The 17664-nt window shown below is 44.3% G+C and overlaps 1 protein-coding gene and 1 pseudogene across 1 annotated transcript; one reads left to right on the top strand and one right to left on the bottom strand.

The window, feature by feature from the left end:
* The first annotated feature begins 9244 nt into the window (after positions 1-9244).
* Positions 9245-11991, top strand: LOC133908919 (phosphatidylglycerophosphate phosphatase 1, chloroplastic/mitochondrial-like). The gene is made up of 5 exons (XM_062351143.1): positions 9245-9844; positions 9945-10025; positions 10606-10679; positions 10759-10866; positions 11642-11991. The coding sequence occupies exons 1-5, from the start codon at positions 9403-9405 to the stop codon at positions 11777-11779; spliced, it is 843 nt and encodes a 280-aa protein (XP_062207127.1). The 5' UTR covers positions 9245-9402; the 3' UTR covers positions 11780-11991.
* A 509-nt stretch (positions 11992-12500) lies between these two features.
* LOC133908921 (uncharacterized) lies at positions 12501-15127 on the bottom strand (annotated as a pseudogene).
* Between the last annotated feature and the right edge of the window lie 2537 nt (positions 15128-17664).

Genomic DNA, 17664 nt, shown 5'->3' with positions numbered 1-17664 from the left:
GGGGCAGGTCGCACGCCCATGGGAGTCGCCTCACATCGTTTCCGGCGAGCGCCGATTAAAAAGTGTCAGGATCCACTCTATGTACCTGGGTGGTAGTCGAATTTGTGTAACAGAGAGTACTGCCCCAGTTCCTGCTCGTCAGCTTCTTATGTTTTCTTTTCTGCTGCCATCATCGAACGGAATGACTACCTCGTTCATGGTGATTCTTCTCGCACCGGTTAACGTGTGGAGATCGTCGACCGCCCTCCACTTTTGATCGTTGATGCGCGATTCCACGATGAACACAGCAACAACGATCACCATCAGCACAATGGTAATGAAGTGAACGACATCTATCCCATTGAGTGCCTGCTGAAAACTCCAGAAACGGCACTCGATCGCAACAATTACAGGGAACACGAAGACTGCAGTCACTCCAGGGTTTTTTTTTTACGGTAAATATCGGAGATCACCAGTAAATATGATTTATCAAATATACTGAACAAAATCCAAATAAAACTCAAGTAACATTTAAATAAAATACCGGTAAACATTATAAATTTTTTCTACTAGAGCCTACCCGTAGAGCTGGTAAAACAAATGTATCGGATATACCAAGGTGAAATATATCGGATATAGAGGGCGAATTTTTTTCCCTGACTCACTCCTACATATCGAGTGTGTGTCTGGTGTGTTGTGTAGAAGAAATCGTACAGGAACGCCAGCTCCATCTCGATCACCACCATGAAAGCACGGATGCAGCTAGCCTCTTCACGGAGGAGCCCGGACACGACGAGCCGCAGCGTTTAGGGCCGACCGGCCTCCCCGTACTCGTACTTGCAGGACCTCCGCTTGAGCAGCTTGATGAGCGCGAATGACAGGGCGATGTCCTTCAGAATGCCGCCATGGTCCCTGCTAAAGACCCTCACGCTCTGGCTGTCGATCCACTACCAGATCATGTCGACCGTGGTGAACGCGCACGCGGCTATGGCCGTACTGTAGTCAGGCTTGGAGAAGCACGGGAGAGTGAGCTCTTCCCCGTGGAATATGTACCTGTATCCTTCCATGGTAGTGATGTCGAAGACCTGACCTGACTCATGCTCGGTCATCCTGTAATCGGCGACCACACTTTGGTGTGCTTCATCCATCCTTCCTTCTTGCTCGCCTCCCTCAAGCCTCATGGCCTGGAACCTAGCGTAGCTCTTCGCAATGCTCAGGGTCCAGAACACCCAGATCGTGGCGCTGTAGCTCTTGCTGTGGCCCTTGCAGCATGACCATCAGCCACAGCATCAGCATAATATGCAGCCCCTGCTGCAGCCTGCAGCAGCGTCCGCTTCCATTGCTCGACGACGTTGCGCAGGCTGTAGGCGGAGAGGCAGTCGGCGCTCGCCTGGACCAGGAGGACGGCGCCCGACAGGACGAAGGTCTGGTCGTGGAACGGACCGGCCTCCAGCAGCCCGATGGTGTACGGGACGAGGACGGTGGACAGCGTGTAGACCGCCCAGACGAGGAAGGCAGGAAGCGGAAGGACTTGTCGCCGCGCCGGTGGCGGTAGGGGCTCAGGACCACGAGGATGATCAGGAGGAGGTTGCTGAGGACGACGAGGACCTTCACGCGCACGAGCTGCCCTTGGACGGTTCTCACTTCTCGGACTCTCGACAATGGTTGAGGTGGTGTTCCTCGGTCCCAGGCAGCTGCTTCAGTGCCAGCGTGCGCTAGCTCCTCTGTTCCCGGCTTCTTCACACTAGCTAGCTGCAATAGTCGTTCGTTGACGTTATTTTTTTTGAACTATCTAGCTATCAGTTAACAGATTTTATCAGCCAAAATCTATCAAATTTTCAGCTAATAAAAAGCTATCATGTGACAAAAGAAAAATTCAACGGATATTAAAAAAAATCTGTGATATTTCTTAAATATGTTGATTATTAACAATAACAGGTTAAAAACCCAAAATCCAATAGCAATAAGATTAGAAACTCTATTATCATAAATGCAGCAGACATGCTTAAAAAATAAGCTAATAGACATGTCTAACAATTCGCCCACTCCGGCTTCAATTTCTCACAGCAACCGTACAACCGGTTCCACCATTAAAGTCCAAAATATAATAAACACCATAGGAGCCCAAAATATAATAAACACATAGTCGCACTAAAAAGAAGATACGAATATAGTAATCACAAAATTATGATTGCATGGTGAGCAACATCAAACAATCGCATTGAAGGAAAAGCAAATATACAAATAAATAGGGAATATATATATAGACTCACATTCAACGATGTAATCGGTAGATCCAAACATGGAAATTACAAACGGAAGACCACCAACATTAAACAAAAATGAAGCAGATCAGATAAAAAAAGGAAACAAAAGTATGATTTTTGCAAGTACTATGGTGGAACAAATTACAACATATCAACATATGAATTAAAAAATAGTAATTCTTAGTTGCACTTATATTTGGAATGTTGTCATCAAACAACAAATCATTGCCAATTTGAACTCGAATGTTCTTAATGTCATCTTGAGATAACTCATCCACCAGCTTCGCACCGACATTCCACAGTTCGATGTAGTTGATTAAAAAAACACCGTAATCAACAATACATAAACAAAATCATGAGAATAAAGAGATGATAGAAAATAGTAATAACCACAATTCAATAAACTTACTTATTGTTTTTTTCATATGAATAATCAATCTTGAACATGTGAAAAATCAGCACAGATAAGGTCATCCCATGCATGCCTGAAGCACGGCACATATATTTATAGTTTATAAATTTATGAGACAAATAAACAGATATAGTTGTAAAATGGAGAGAAAAAGATATATAAATATAAATAAAGAGAAAAAGAGATAAATTAGAGAATGAGAGGAAGAGAGAGCAATATAGAAAGATAGGGAGATAGAAATATATAGAGATAAGACAGGGAGATATAGAGATAGAGAGAGATACATAGATCCAGATAGAGAAATAAATAGAGAGAGGGGGTAGAAAGAAAGAGTGAATGAGAGAGAGAGAGAGAGTGACAAAAAAGAGAGATAGAGAAGCAGAAAGAGAGATGGAATAGAGAGAGATATACACAAAGATAGAGAGAAAGATATAGAGAGAGACATATAGAGAGAGAGATGGAGAGGTATATGTAAAGAGCTACATATAAATAGAGAGTTAGATACATATGTGGAGAGAGGTAGACAGAAAGAGAGAGGGACAGAAGAAGAGAGATACATATAAAAATGAGAGAAACATATAGAGAGAAATAAATAGAGAGTTACACATAAACAGAGATTTAGATATAGAGACATAGATAGAGGTAGAGATAAAAATATAACCTAACAAGAATACAAATGTACTATAATACAAATATAACCTAATAAAAATATAGACATACATGCATTACTATTCATAATGCTGATATGTGAATTTTGTCTAGTAGACAACAAAATCAAGTATACTTGAGCATATTCAGATAATGCTTAAGCAAGCTCATGCATTCTATTCAACAATATACCTTATTATTGAACAATTAATATAAGTTACATACAAATTAAGTGTACTTGAAGCTAAACTGGATACGGTAATTCACATTTAACAAATTCAGAGAATACCATTTATTTAGTTTTTTAAGAGGGAATTCCTAATAAACATTTAGCAGAACTAAGGTATAAAACAGAATAAAACATGTGAGAGCTAAGGTATAGCAGAATAAAATGTGGCAGTAGTTCATATATGCCATATACAATTCAAGCTCGTTAATGTAAAAAATTACAGAATACATACATGTGAACATAGAGTATTTATAGATATTTCAAATAACCGAGACCATATATTGCTTATTAGAGGGTAAAGGATAAAAAACACTAGCCGAACAAGACCCTAGCTAGACACAACCTCGGAAAGCACAAACATGCATCCATCTTGAATCTTCTTTTACAAGCCTTGGGTTGAAAATAAGGAAAGTGTTAGAATGTCCATCGAAATCATTTAAGGGGAATTGCCACAAATTTTGATCAAGCGGTCAATAGAATGCATAAAATCAATCAATGATTTTGGATGAAAAATATCTTCATTAGTAACCGCTCATCTCTATGTTTAAACATCCTAAGAATAAAAAAGATCAATGCCCTAATTTAAAAGCTGAACACCCACAAACTGACGTTCCTCAACTCAAAAACATGCTTCGTGGGTAAATCAGTAAAAATATTTTTAGATAATATGCAACATGAAAGACTACCTTTAAAATGTCACTTCACTCTCATTAAGCTGAAATAAAGAATTTATTCAGCCTGCACTAAGCACTCCAAAATGCGCTTTCTTCCTGCTAGCGCAGGAAGAAGTACTAAACAAGTTTAAACTTAGCGAAACAATAAAAAAGTAGCAACAAGCGAGGATTAGAACACCCTAACCAGCAACCTCATCCCCATCCCCCCACGGGAAATCAAAAACATATATATGTAATGAAGAGCCTAAACAACATGGAAAGAACATATCACTAATCATCGGAAAATGCACTCTCCAATGCAATTGATCTGCAAAAACGGCTCACCGTACTACCAAAATACCTATACGAAAATCTGGAATAGTAAAGAAAAAATAAGATAGAAAAGGAGGATTTGGCACAAACCTTCATGAATATGAAAACACTATTCACTCGAATAGGATCTGAGCTACTCAATTCCTCTACCGGGATCCCTTGCTCCAACATGACCCAACCCTAAAACACACAAAAATGACCTGCAATCAAACCCTAACCCGGGAACAATGGGAAAAATGAATAAATCACCCATCAAATTGAATCGATTGGGGGGATAAAAGGCACAAATTTATCTAATCGAACCTTCAAATTGCCAATTTACAGTAGAGGCACAGCAAATGACGAGGGGGAAGGGGATCGAGAAGTGCATCACCTGAAGAGGTGGAGATGAGGAAACACTCGAGGGGGCGAGAGAACTGTTGAGTGGAAGAGAGATGCACTAGTTAGTGGTTGTCCCCACTAACAGGTCTCTATACTTCCCAATGGGTTGCGGGTGTAATCCGAAATCCGATAATGCAAAAATTTCATCAGACCTCACTCAAGCTTATACAAATTTCAAAGCACATCAAAGAGTCACAAATTAGACAGATTTAGAAGCAAAAAAATCTATCAACAGATAAATAGTAAATTTCTTTTTTTTTAAACGACCAAAAAAGTATCGGTTTCTATTAATAAAACAGGAATAAATATAAACATGTAGCCTTAGGATGCTACATATAGAAAAAAAAATACAATGACCGTCAACCTAATTGGCATGACAACCAAAAAATAGCAACAGTACTAGCAACATTTAACTACCACAACAGCAGGACAAAACAAACCACAACTAAAAGGAAGATCAAAATGACCTCACCTCCTCATGACTCACGATCACGTTGCAAAGGCAGTACGACCATGACACCGGCAATCTAGCCCTTCACAAGGAAGTACGAAGACTCATAGCCCCACATAAATTTGAAGGCCGGCGGCGGAGATGACCCGAGAGAGCTCCTCCAGTTACGGTGATGGAGATATTATCATTGACGATATTATACTCAAACCTTTCTACCGTAAAAATGCTCACAACATTATCACATCCAGTTCTTCCAGAAAAAAACTTTTCTTCATCTCTCTCACCGTCCTTGCCATCACCATGACCTCACCACCACTGATGTCATCCCATCCTTTACCCCATCCCATCACTCCGTTACCGACATCACCGCCATCTTCATCGCCGTTCGCGTCACCACCTTACCGCTCCACTGTAGCCCTTCCTCACTGTCGTCACACCGTCTTGTCTTGTTAGACACAACATGCACATCGCACGAGACCTAGCTAGACCACTCCAGCCCCATGCCACCCACGTCCCAGCGCCATACCAGCTGTCCTCGCTGAGCTCCCCCAACCACCTATAAAAGGGGCCAAGCTCCCCCTCCTTCACGCACCACATCACTCACTCCACCAAGCAACACCATCACTTGGAACCTCCATCTCCCACTGCACCACCACACAAGGCTAGAGCGCCACCACCGCCAGTGAGCTCCACCGCCACCCCTCTCCTTCCCTCTCGCCCAAAATCCCATAATTCGAGCCACATACCTTAGCCACCCCTTATATTGCCTCCACCATGGTGTAGATCAGACCAACCTTGCTCTATTTTGCCGGTCATCAGAACTTCTCCCACCTTGGCTCGCCACCGGCCGCCGCCATTACCATCTTCTTCCTCCTCTCTGTGTGTCTCTCTCTCCCTCTCGATCTGTTTTGAACCATAAAGAAGCCATCACCTCTCTCTGCCTTATCTCTTCTAGTGGGCCCCACCACAACAAATTGCAACTGAGCTAAGTCATTCAATGAGCCAAGCTGTCCATTGAGCCATCAACCCGAGCCAAGCCATGAGCCACCTCTCTATGTGAGCCAAGCCAAGGACAAACAACTGAGTTGAGCCACTTAAGTGAGCCAAGCCACTTGAATGAGCCAAGCCGAGCCACCAGAGAGCTAACCGAAACGTTCCTCTTTCTTGATTTTATCTCTCGGTAAAACTTTCAAAGCCCGTTCCTCCCCCATCCTAACTCCGTTTTTGACATTTCTTCCATCAATATCCATCTAAATTCGAGATCTACCCAACCTTGTAAATTTCATAATTTTTTTGTTTTTTGTAATTTAATTTGTTTTTAGTAATTAATTGTTGATTGATTGTGTGCGCTTTTTGTCGTTGGTTGCGTACGTCAGAGGAAAGAGCGTTCGAGGATCCAAAGGACCTGTAGTTTGAAGAAGGAGCGGGCGAGGACTTCAACGAAGGAAAATCCTACACCATTGAGCATATTGCACCCATGTTTTCAAACACAACCAATAGAGCCTTGTTTAAAACTATAGTCATATGCATGCTTAAGTTATTAACTTTAATTTAAAATATAGAGATAGTTATGACCTAGCTTGTTAAAGTCATGCCTTGTTATTGATTACCTTTATTCCGTTGAAACCCTAGAAGGCCCCCAACATCAACTATATTGATTGGCTGGATGATTGCTTGCTTACTAGCATGCTTAGAACTGCTCAGCTTAAATAAAAGAATCAATATAATAATATGAATCATGCTTTTTGAAACGTGTAAATGTGTGTATGCTTGGTGGTGTGTGTGAGTGAGTTAATAAAACAACCCTAAAGATGATTTGACGGAGGTGAGTAAGGTACCTCACATGGGGTGGGACTTCCTTTGAAGCAAGATTCACCTGCGGTGTGTTCTTGCTGGGAGACACTCACCTCGATCGCATAAGGACCGGTTTGCTTTGACATCTCACCTAGAGATCATCGTGCAACCACACATCTTGTATGAGCGGGACTTAACCTTAGACCTCACGAGCATTAGCTCGGTACCCACCCAGGAGGCAGGGGTTGCAGCGGGAACCAGGAGAGGACTTGAGCTATGCGCAGTTCGAGGTCCAGCTGGTGCTATGTTGATGGTTGTGTCCGAGCCATGTTTATTTGTGATATATGCTTTAGGCCCCTAGCAGTCCCGTGGGTGGTTATCGTAGCAGTGTCGGTAAGTGTGGATCTCGTTATGCCAGTTTCAGCCACGACGATGGTGCGGATCTATGCATATCATGTGGGTAAAGCTGTACAACCTCCGCAGAGTGTAAATCTATTCAAATAGTCATACCCACGATCAAGAACGACGCTACGGTGTGGTCTTGATGATTAGCTCTATAGTGTGAGTATCCCTTGACGTGTGAGTAGGTAGTGTGGCCGTGTTTGGGAAATACAGACCTTGAACCTTGGGTTGTCAAGGACAGGGTGTCCATCAACTATAAATTTGGGAACTAGTGGGACGGATTGCATCTCTCTCAAGGCCAATAACCCCATAATGTCAAACTCAACTATGATTTTCTCAACTGCTTTGAAAAGATCTTTGCAATCTGAACCCTCGCATAAAAAACTGGCTTTTGCAAAACCTAAAGACTCTATAGCCTTTTCCTTGTTCTACCTCTATGCATATTTTTATTCCTCTTGAAGTAGGACTGGTTGATTACCTTATGTACTCACTCTTGCTATATTTGGTTTTAGATGAAGAACCAGAAGCTGATTTCATCGAAGTTAAAGGTGAAGAGTAGAAAGTTAGGTTTCGTCCTCACTCAAGTTGGGTGTAGAGCTTAGGTCGCTTTTGTGTTATGTTCCGCCATGTTGTAAGACTCTATTTATTCAAGCCTACGGGTCTTAGTTGTAATGAGCTATGCGTTGTTCTCTAATGTCGTACTTTAATCGATGTATAACTGTGACATCTACTTCTGTTGGAAATATGTGCGTACTAGCTACTGATCCAGGGATTGATACAAATTGCACAAGGTGACCAAAGGTGAGGTCTGATAAATATGAATTTGTAATGGCTCAGAACTTGAGTTTGACTTTAAGGTTTACTAAAAGAGATAGCTAGGTCAACTCCAAAAAACAAAACATGGTTACTAGATCTGGTTTCATGTCAAACATGAGGTTATTTATTGCAAATAGCATAGAACAATAAGATTCTAAAAATATTTCACTTAGAATGATGAATCTTGAATCAATGTACTTTTGCAAAAATATTTCACTCCAAAATCCTACTTGCAATATGTCATTTGATTACAAGTTGATCTATCTTGCAGGGAAAAAAACATTCAATCAGATAGGAGCTGTTGTAGGGAGCAAAACTAGTCGGACGGGTCACAGGTGAAGTCTTTGACGCTGGTAAAGGATGGCAGCTGGTGGTGTAGAGGATACAAAGATGATGGAGAGGAATGAAGATGCTGCTATGAAGGAAGAAGGATGAAAAAGGTGCTGATGGCGTCTCAGTGGCGATGGGTTCTGTTCAAGGCAGTAATTGGGAGTTAAATAAGTTGTTGAAAAATACACTTTTGTCATTTTGTTTATTGGATAGAACGAGTGTTTTAGCATCTTTATCCCTACGTTTTCTTTTGTTTTTTTAGCCTAATTGTCTCTTTCTCTGTTCTAAAGGAGAAGAGAGAAGTTTGAAGTTCGCTGTGGACGGAGGGTGAGCTGCTGTGGAGGGAGGGTGGCTGAGTCTCAGCACCTCTGGTAGCAAATTTTGGTCGGTTTTTCGCTGTTTTGTTTTCGTGAACCTTGGTTTCTAATGATAGAATCGGAAGAGGTAACCCCTTACCATCTTTAAAAAATTACTCTAAAATCAGCATGCGAATTTGTAATCACGTCTAAATTAAAATAGACAAATATCTTGGACCTTTGAGAAACCAGTGCCGAGTAACCGTGTCCGTACGCCGTGTCGTGCGCACGCTCGGCTCAGGTCCCGAACGCAGTGACCGGAGGCAGAGAACATCCACGGCACAGGTCCCGCGCATATCCTATCGACCTTTCCCAAACCTATCGGCGACCGGCACGCCAGCGCCCGCTCTGATGCTACGGCCACCGGCGGTGCCACTACGCCCTCCCGCTCCCCGCGCCTCCGTGCTTCCGCCCCCCAGAGCCGCAAACCCTAACACCGACCCGACAACAACAACAACCACCACCACCGCAGACGCAGCGGCCACCATGGGCGCAGCGGCGTGGTGGCGGCGCGCGCTGGGGCAGCGGTTCAACCCGGCCGGCGTAGCCGCGGTGGCGGCCGTCGCGGCGTCCGAGCCGCGCCTGGCGCTGCCGCACGTGTCGGTGCAGGACATCCGGTGGCTGGACTGGGCCGAGCTCCGCCGGGCCGGGTTCCGCGGCGTCGTCTTCGACAAGGACAACACCCTCACCGCGCCCTACGCGCCCGCGCTCTGGCCGCCGCTTGCTGCCGCGTTCGACCAGTGCCGCGCGATATTCCCGCCCGGCGCGCTCGCCATCTACAGTAACTCCGCAGGTCTGCGCTGGTTTGGCTTCTCCTACCAACCGTTAAATTGGGCGTTTTTTTTTGCCAGCGTTTTGCATTGATGAAATTAATTTGTCGTCGGTGGGTGCAGGGCTGAAGGAGTATGATCCGGATGGGATTGACGCGAGGGCGATCGAGGCAGCCATTGAAGGGGTTCATGTGATCAGGCATGGCAAGTGCAGACTCCTTACTTGGTTCTTATGCCTGTCCTTTGAAACATACAACCTGGTAGCTCGAAAGAGTCTCTAGTCCATGATTTGATGCTCTATGCCGTAATTGTGGTTCAAACTGTTGACTAATTAGTTGAAATTCTTAACTTGGCTCACATGAGTTGTGTGAGTGATATTACTGGAATCTGGCATTGCATGAAAATCTATATGTTCATGGAAATGGGACTATTACAAACTGTAGGAGTCTAATGTGTGCGTCATTTATGCAACGTGTTAAAAATTTCAGAAAAATGCCTAATTTCTGGAAGGAAACTCATTGGATGTAGCTAACCTGTTTCTTCAGTGGTCCATTCACGTCTCATGGTTCACTCATCTGCCTAGCATAGTTTCTTAGTTCAATTGTGCCGTTTGTATTGAATATCTATTGGACATCGAAATGCACATCATGATGTATTTATATGTGTACATGTTTCTATCTGTCGTAATTTGACTTTATCTATAGAAGGGGAGCTCTGAATCATCATTTGCATGCATAAAAGATAATGGGGGTAATGCATTATGCATTTGTTCTATTGATTGCAGATATAAAGAAACCTGGTGGAGCAGCTAAGGAAATAGAGAGTTACTTTGGTTGTTCAGCCTCAAATCTTGTGCTGGTAGGAGGGTAGTTATGTGTTGTGATCATTGTTAATAATAATGTTTCGGTTTTCTAATTTTAGTTTTTGACTTCTCCAGGTTGGTGATCGATACTTCACTGATGTGGTCTACGGAAACAGGAATGGCTTCCTTACAGTATTGACAGAACCGCTAAAGTTTGCTGATGAATCGTACATTGTCAGAAGGGTATGTTTTCTATTTCTCCTGTGAACCTGAGATCATATCTATTACCCAAAAAAAAAAAAGTGAAGACGAGTAGTTGTATTGATACAATCCTAAAGCCAGGCATAAACTTTATTCTCAGCTTCTTTCATCATGGGTGTCCTGTCTTCATATACCGCTACATGATAATATCACAAGTTATATTAATGAATGGAAAGCCAATCCTGTGAGGGTTATACACTGTAACTTGTGATGATTGTTCTAATATAACATAATAGTCGATTGGTCAACATAATAGTCGATTGGAAAATGTTTCAGGAACTATGCTACTAACTGCCAACTATCTAGCAAAGTATCCTCGAATTTAAGGTTCTCTGCTATCATTTACATAGAAATAGTGTTTATCAATAGTTGGAACTTTATAAAAACTGTTTAATGTCATGTTTCATAGAGGTTGCTGGTAAAACGCTTGCTCTTGTTTTCAGACCACAGTCCTCCATCATCTCAAGCTCTAATTAAAGTATTTCTTTATTCAAGCACACTGGATTTGACAAATAAGATTATTGACCATGGTATTTTTGATAAATATTAGTTGACATGATTTAGAAGGTCCTCAACATTACCTTGTGGATTAGCATTCGAGCAATTTTTAAAATACTTTTTTCAAAATAAATTGGTCTTCTGGTTAGTTTTGTAAAGTTAATGCTTCAATCATATGGTGTGTCTGTTTATTCTGTGATATATATTGCCCACCTGTTACATAGTTCTGACTCACTGACTGGTTATTCTGCTTCCTCAGGTTCGGAAACTGGAAGCATACATCATCAGTTATTGGGACAAGAAAGGGCACAAACCAATTAAGCACTCTTTGCTCCCTGATGCAAGAAGAATTGTGAAATTTGATCCATATGACGACTCAATTACATCCAGAGTATAGTATAATGATCTATGTTGCTCCTGCTCACACACGTAATTCACGGGGGTTCTCTTCTCTGGATCAGTGAGTATAGAGATCTGTTGTTGTCACTGAGAAGATTATAAAGGGAGAAATATATGGTGTGTAGAGATTTGCTGTTTATTTTTTGAGCAGAATGCAGTTCAGGGGAATATATTTTTGATAATATCATGTGCATGAACATTATTTTGTTAGTCTTTGTTCCTTGTTGCATGATACATACATGCTTCACATGGTCGTTAGGCAGATGTACTTGACATCACCTACCTCATCGCCGTTACCATGCGGCATTGGCAACTGTACAGCGGCAGGAACGCTGGGTGTGTTTCAGGTCTCACCACGCTCAACATTGAGGGCTCCTATCATACACCCTCAAGGCTGTTCGTCATGCGAGATTTTGCACGAACGCTGATCAAGTTACACAGCAATCATTTATGGGGCTAAGTAGCCAGATGTACCTGACTATCTGAATATCTGAAAATTCATAACATGTGTGAAGTTCAGCCCAGGAGGCCGCATCAGGGCAGCGCTTGAATGGCTGATATTTTAAACTTGCAAACTTCATGACTTCCACATTAGATTGAACCACTCAACCATTTTTTCTACATAGAGCAGCAAAGCCTGTTGTGAATTTGAGCGGCTTGAACTATTCATTTTGTACTTCTGAATTACTTAAGTTTTGTGTGGGTTTTTTTCTCTGATATACAAAGTAACATACATCACTTTTATTTACTCAACAGTTGCTCTGGTGTTTACAGAGATGCCTTTGGCTTGACAGATGAAGACTTTGCAGGTATGAATATACACCTACTCCACGCTTCTTTCCAAGTCGCCCAGCATCAACATACTGAACAAGAAGAGGGCAAGGGTTGTACTTGTTATCTCCCAGGCCGTTGTGAAGCACCCGAAGTACCGAAAGGCAGACATCTAACCCAATGAAGTCGGCAAGCTGAAGAGGACCCATTGGATGATTCGTGCTCAGCTTCATCCCTGTATCAATGTCGTCTTTGGTTGCTACTACGGCGTAAAGCGCCCAGAATGCCTCATTGATCATCGGCATGAGGATGCGGTTCACAATGAATTCTGGGTAATCTTGCGAACATATAACAGTCTTCCCAAGCCTGCAAAGTTTGAAATCATCAGGTAATATTAAGCGTAACGAGTCTGGTAATATAGACATAACAGATTAGACAGAGTTGTGATTTCAGACCCTGACACTAGCTGCTGTCAACATCCAAAATAGGTGTGTGTGTCGTGCCGAGACAGGTGCGTGTTGCGTTAAAACCTGTATGATCCATTTGTGTCGGCACAATTGCTGAAGTGGCACAATTGCTGAAGTGGCACAATCGTGTGGGTATTTTAAATTTGTGTTGACAGGAATACACTGCTTCAAGTTTGGACCGGGTAAATACTGCTCATATTGTCAAATCGGGACCTAAACTTCATCACAACTTTTAAATGAAGCAAACTCGATGTCTTTTTGACAAATTCACTTGTTTGGTGCTATTAGCTATGAGCAGAATCGGTGGAGCAATTAACTTTTTGCCATCCTTACCAGTGGCATGTTCTTAAATACTATCGTTGCCAGAAATTTTGACAAAATGCCATTGGGGAACACTGGATTGTTGATTTATTGCCATTTTCGCTGACATGGCTGCATCTTTAAAGAAATATTCTTCTACAAATTGACTTAATTACCCTTCCGCTTCTTTCTTCACCCCTTCTTCCTCACCTGCCGTTGTGACCACCTCCCAAACATGCTCACGCTTCTCCGGCCGAGGGAGGATGCACGCCGGCCCCCTCACCCTCCCCCTCCTTGGCAGGAGAGCACTCGCGACCAAGGAGCTTGTGCTGCTCCACTCCCTTGTCATCGTGCAAGCGCCGTGCAAGCTCTTCGTTTTTGGCCTCTCCCCGTAGCTCCTCGCACTCGTCGAGCTCAACTCCGGCGCAGGCGCCGATGTGGCCACAGCCTTCGTCACCGACAACGCCGAGGACGTCGACGGAGCGAGTCGCATGCTCCTCTCCGGGCGCGGCACCAGGGGTGCCCCTGTGGTAGCCGTCCACCGAAGGGAGAGAGGAGGCGCGTCGGGAGAGGGGGGCTCACCAGCGACGGGAGATGGCCGAAGAGGGGGACCGTAAGGACGATGGAGGGGAGCTGAATTTGGGTCGTCGGGGAGAGAAAGATGTGGCTAACCGAGGTGAAGTAGGCCGGAGAGGAGGGAGAAGGCTGGAGGGAAGGGGAAGGCCGAGCACAGGGCTCGCCAACAGCTCAGAGCCGGGCGGGCTTAGTAACGTGCCAGTGGGAGAGGAGATGGACTCGGCTGGGGTGAAGAGGTCGGCCGGGGCTGAGGCGCGGCCAACACGGCGACTGCTCTCTAAGCTCCCATCGAAGAAGGATAGACAAGTCATTTTGCCCTCCAGGTTGTATTTTGTCAAAGTTTTTAGTATCGGTGATATTTGCGTCACTGGTAAACATGACAAAAGGTTAATTGCCTCGGTTGCGGAATTAGCTTTAATACTTGCACATAATATCAGGCAAAAAAATATAGCATAAAGCTTTCAGTTACCTTTCAGAAAAATATTTAACGGCAGCAAAAACCTCATCTGATGTATCAGCTCCTCGAATAATCTCGATCAATTTCATTATAGGCGGAGGGTTGAAAAAGTGCATGCCTATTACCTCACCTGCAGCATGAAACTCACTTCACAATCATGAACACTAAATTCGAATTCTTGCCCAGAAATAGATGTCTGATTAGTGATCACTTGAGAGAGGCGTTTGGCAGCTGAAGCCAGGCGGGTTATAGAGATGGAGCTAGTGTTGGACGCAAGTATGGGGCTTCGTGATCTTATCCAGCTCCACGAACAGCTTCTTCTTGACATCTTCGGGCTCAACGATGGCCTCGACCACAAGATCCGCGTCCCTGAGGTCTTGCACGCTGGAGACGCACCTTATCCGCTTGATTGAGTCTTCGCACGCGACCTGAGACCAACCAAAATTTGTCAAGGCAAAGCGCCACCTTGAAGGCTGATCCGGGGAGGGTCCAAGTGTGAGGGGGATGTCAACGCGGCCACCTGGGATAGCTGGCCCTTGTAGGCGGAGATGGAGGCGATGTCGCGGGAGAGGGCGCCGGTGTCGGAGTCGAGGAGGACGACACCGCATCCGGCGGCGGCGGCGAGCTGGGCGATGCCCGAGCCCATCTGCCCACCGAGCCGATCACGCCCACCGCCGCTTGCGTCGCCATGTCTTCCTCTCTGAGAAGCAACCGGGTTTATCTGTTTGGAAGAGTTTTTTATTGCTCCAGCTACCCAAAGCAAGCAAACTATGTTTTCCGTGACGTCGCGTGTTTTTCTACTGGTATGCTTTCGTTTTTCTTTTTGATAAAGTGTCTGTATTAATATGTAAGAAGACGTATATAGATACATAGAAATACAGACTAAGTACTCAAAAGATAAAGAGAAAACAACTGCTCCACCAAACTTGCACAAAGGGCCCTAACAAAAATAGAAATTACAACTAGATCCGTGAAGATCTTAGTGCATGCCAGAACCGCCTGACACCGTCAGACTATGTCGTCGTGGTCGTCGGAGCAGGAAATAAACGTCAGGCAGCAACCAAAGACCAGGAGAAGCACCATTGCGTTAAGGCTTTCAAGTGAGCTGCAATAGTATCCCACCGCAGACAACGAGAACCAAGAGCTTGTGCTTAGCTTTCCAGATTGCCAAAGTGATCTGTAATTGAATTACAACATCAACTTTTATAGCCAGATTACTGACGTCCATTGGCTGGGGACACATCCCGTGCAGACCTCCTGGCCATGGACCTCAAACTGTAGTCCACAGATGACGGAAAAGAAGATTAGGTCGACTCACCATACCACTAGCCCACCACATATCCCAAAGTCATCCCTCCTTTCACAGACAAGGTCGCTGCCACCTTAGTACAAAACTGAAGCATCGGACAACCACAGATTCATATATAGCTCCTCTAGGCACCCAGAAACCCAGATCTGGAGGAAGCCACCCTCACACACCCCGCAACAGCGCCAGAGCCAACGTCGCCGCAACAAAGATAGGGTTGGAGAAACTTATTCCACTGCGGCGGTTCCTCCACCTCCTGGGCACCAACGCCTAGTAACAAAAACCTAGAAAACCTAGGACCTAACTCCACACCAAAGCATAAATCCACAGTTTCCCCAACCTTCAGAAGCCAAAAACGGCCATCGGCAGCGAGGGAGATCGGCAAATCTAGTCAGCCGGAGACCCTACCCGAGAGCCGCGTCGAAGTCGCCCTTTTTCACTGTAGAGAGGAAAAGTTAGAAAGGAAAGCTTTTTCATTGATTTGGGAGAGATTTAGATGACAGCATGCTTTCGTTGCTAGCCTAGGTGAAGTCCATTTTTTCTCCCTTTTTTTACTATTGTGTGATTGTAGGCCAGTGTAGGCAATGGCTGGACACCGTCGATGGGGTGCCGATGTAGACCTCGTGGACGATGTGGTGGTGGCAGCCTTCACACTATAGCAACACTCTTAGGATCAGTTAGGGTTAGAGATATGGAGGAGGCTAGATCTTTTGTGAATTAATCGACCTAGGCCCAGACTCCCCCTTCTGGTTTTATAGCGTTACTGTGACACCCTTCTTTACGTCCCCATGATCCCCACCCTTCGATGCATGGGCCTCACCCGTCATCTGTGACCTTCCGCTCTTCACCTACTCCACTCGAAACTATCACCACGACATCCTACATGACTCGACGTTCACGCTTGCCCCATCTCTGCAACTATTCACGCTCCCTGACCCATATAAACCCCCGAGCACCCCCTTGAACCTTGCCAGAGCCCCGCGAATTTTCCCCTCGCTCACCCATGCGCAAGTGCCACCTAAGAGGCCTCTTTACCGAGCTTCGAGCGCCGCCGCGAAGCCTCACCGCCACCCACCCACACCGTCGATTCTAAATGCCATCTGAGCTCACGCCCATGTTCCCCGGCCACACCTCATTGTCACACGCCACTTCCTGTTGAAGTTCGGCTACCGCACGGAGATTTAGCCACCGCCAAAGTCATGCCGTTGAAGCTCGTCGTCGCCAGGCCGCTCCACTGCCCTCTGACGTCGAGACGCCCCAAAAATGGGATCCCCGACACGCGATGAAGCCCTTTCACCACTCGCCGTCGCATTCCAGCCACCGGAAGCCAACCATGGCAAGATTCCCGAGCTACGCCACCATGAACCTCGTCATTGTCGCCGTCTTCCAGCCAGAGCACAGGTAGATACTCTCCCCGTCATCCTATCTCATATCAACAGTTAAGAATAGATCGCAAAAATATCCCTTCAGCCCAGCACAGTCTGCGCACATAATCCACGTCATCAGGCCACGTGGGCGTTTTGTCTGACGTGGCAAGCCACGTCAGCCTCCCAAGCCTAGTCAGCATTAGGATTTTATTTTATTTCCTTAAATCAATAATTAGGGTTTTGTAATTAAAATTTTTCTGCTAATTCCTTTAATTAGGTAATTTTACATTTAGGTCCATAGAATTTTCTATTTCACAAAAAGACATGTGTCAACTACTATTTATTTTATATTTAACCCCTTATAGTTTTATTTTACATATAGGCTCTTGAACATTTATATTTTTACAATTAAGCCCCTATAACTTTACCCTTTTTGCTTATAAGTGTCTAAAATTTTACAAATAAGCCCCTAGGCCTTTCTATTTTTACCCAATAGTCCCTATTTTTTTACAGATTGACCCATGTAACTTAAAATCCTTGTACCTTTTTTGTTATAGCTATGTTTTAGATGATTCTTGCGCTCACACAATCGTAGTGATGTGTACTTTATGTTAGTAAACTTATTTTAGCCTTTGATAT

Source organism: Phragmites australis, chromosome 2, assembly GCF_958298935.1.
Source record: "Phragmites australis chromosome 2, lpPhrAust1.1, whole genome shotgun sequence".
NCBI lineage: Eukaryota > Viridiplantae > Streptophyta > Magnoliopsida > Poales > Poaceae > Phragmites > Phragmites australis.
Note: the sequence above shows the minus strand (reverse complement) of the source record. Positions and strands in the feature narration are given on the sequence as shown.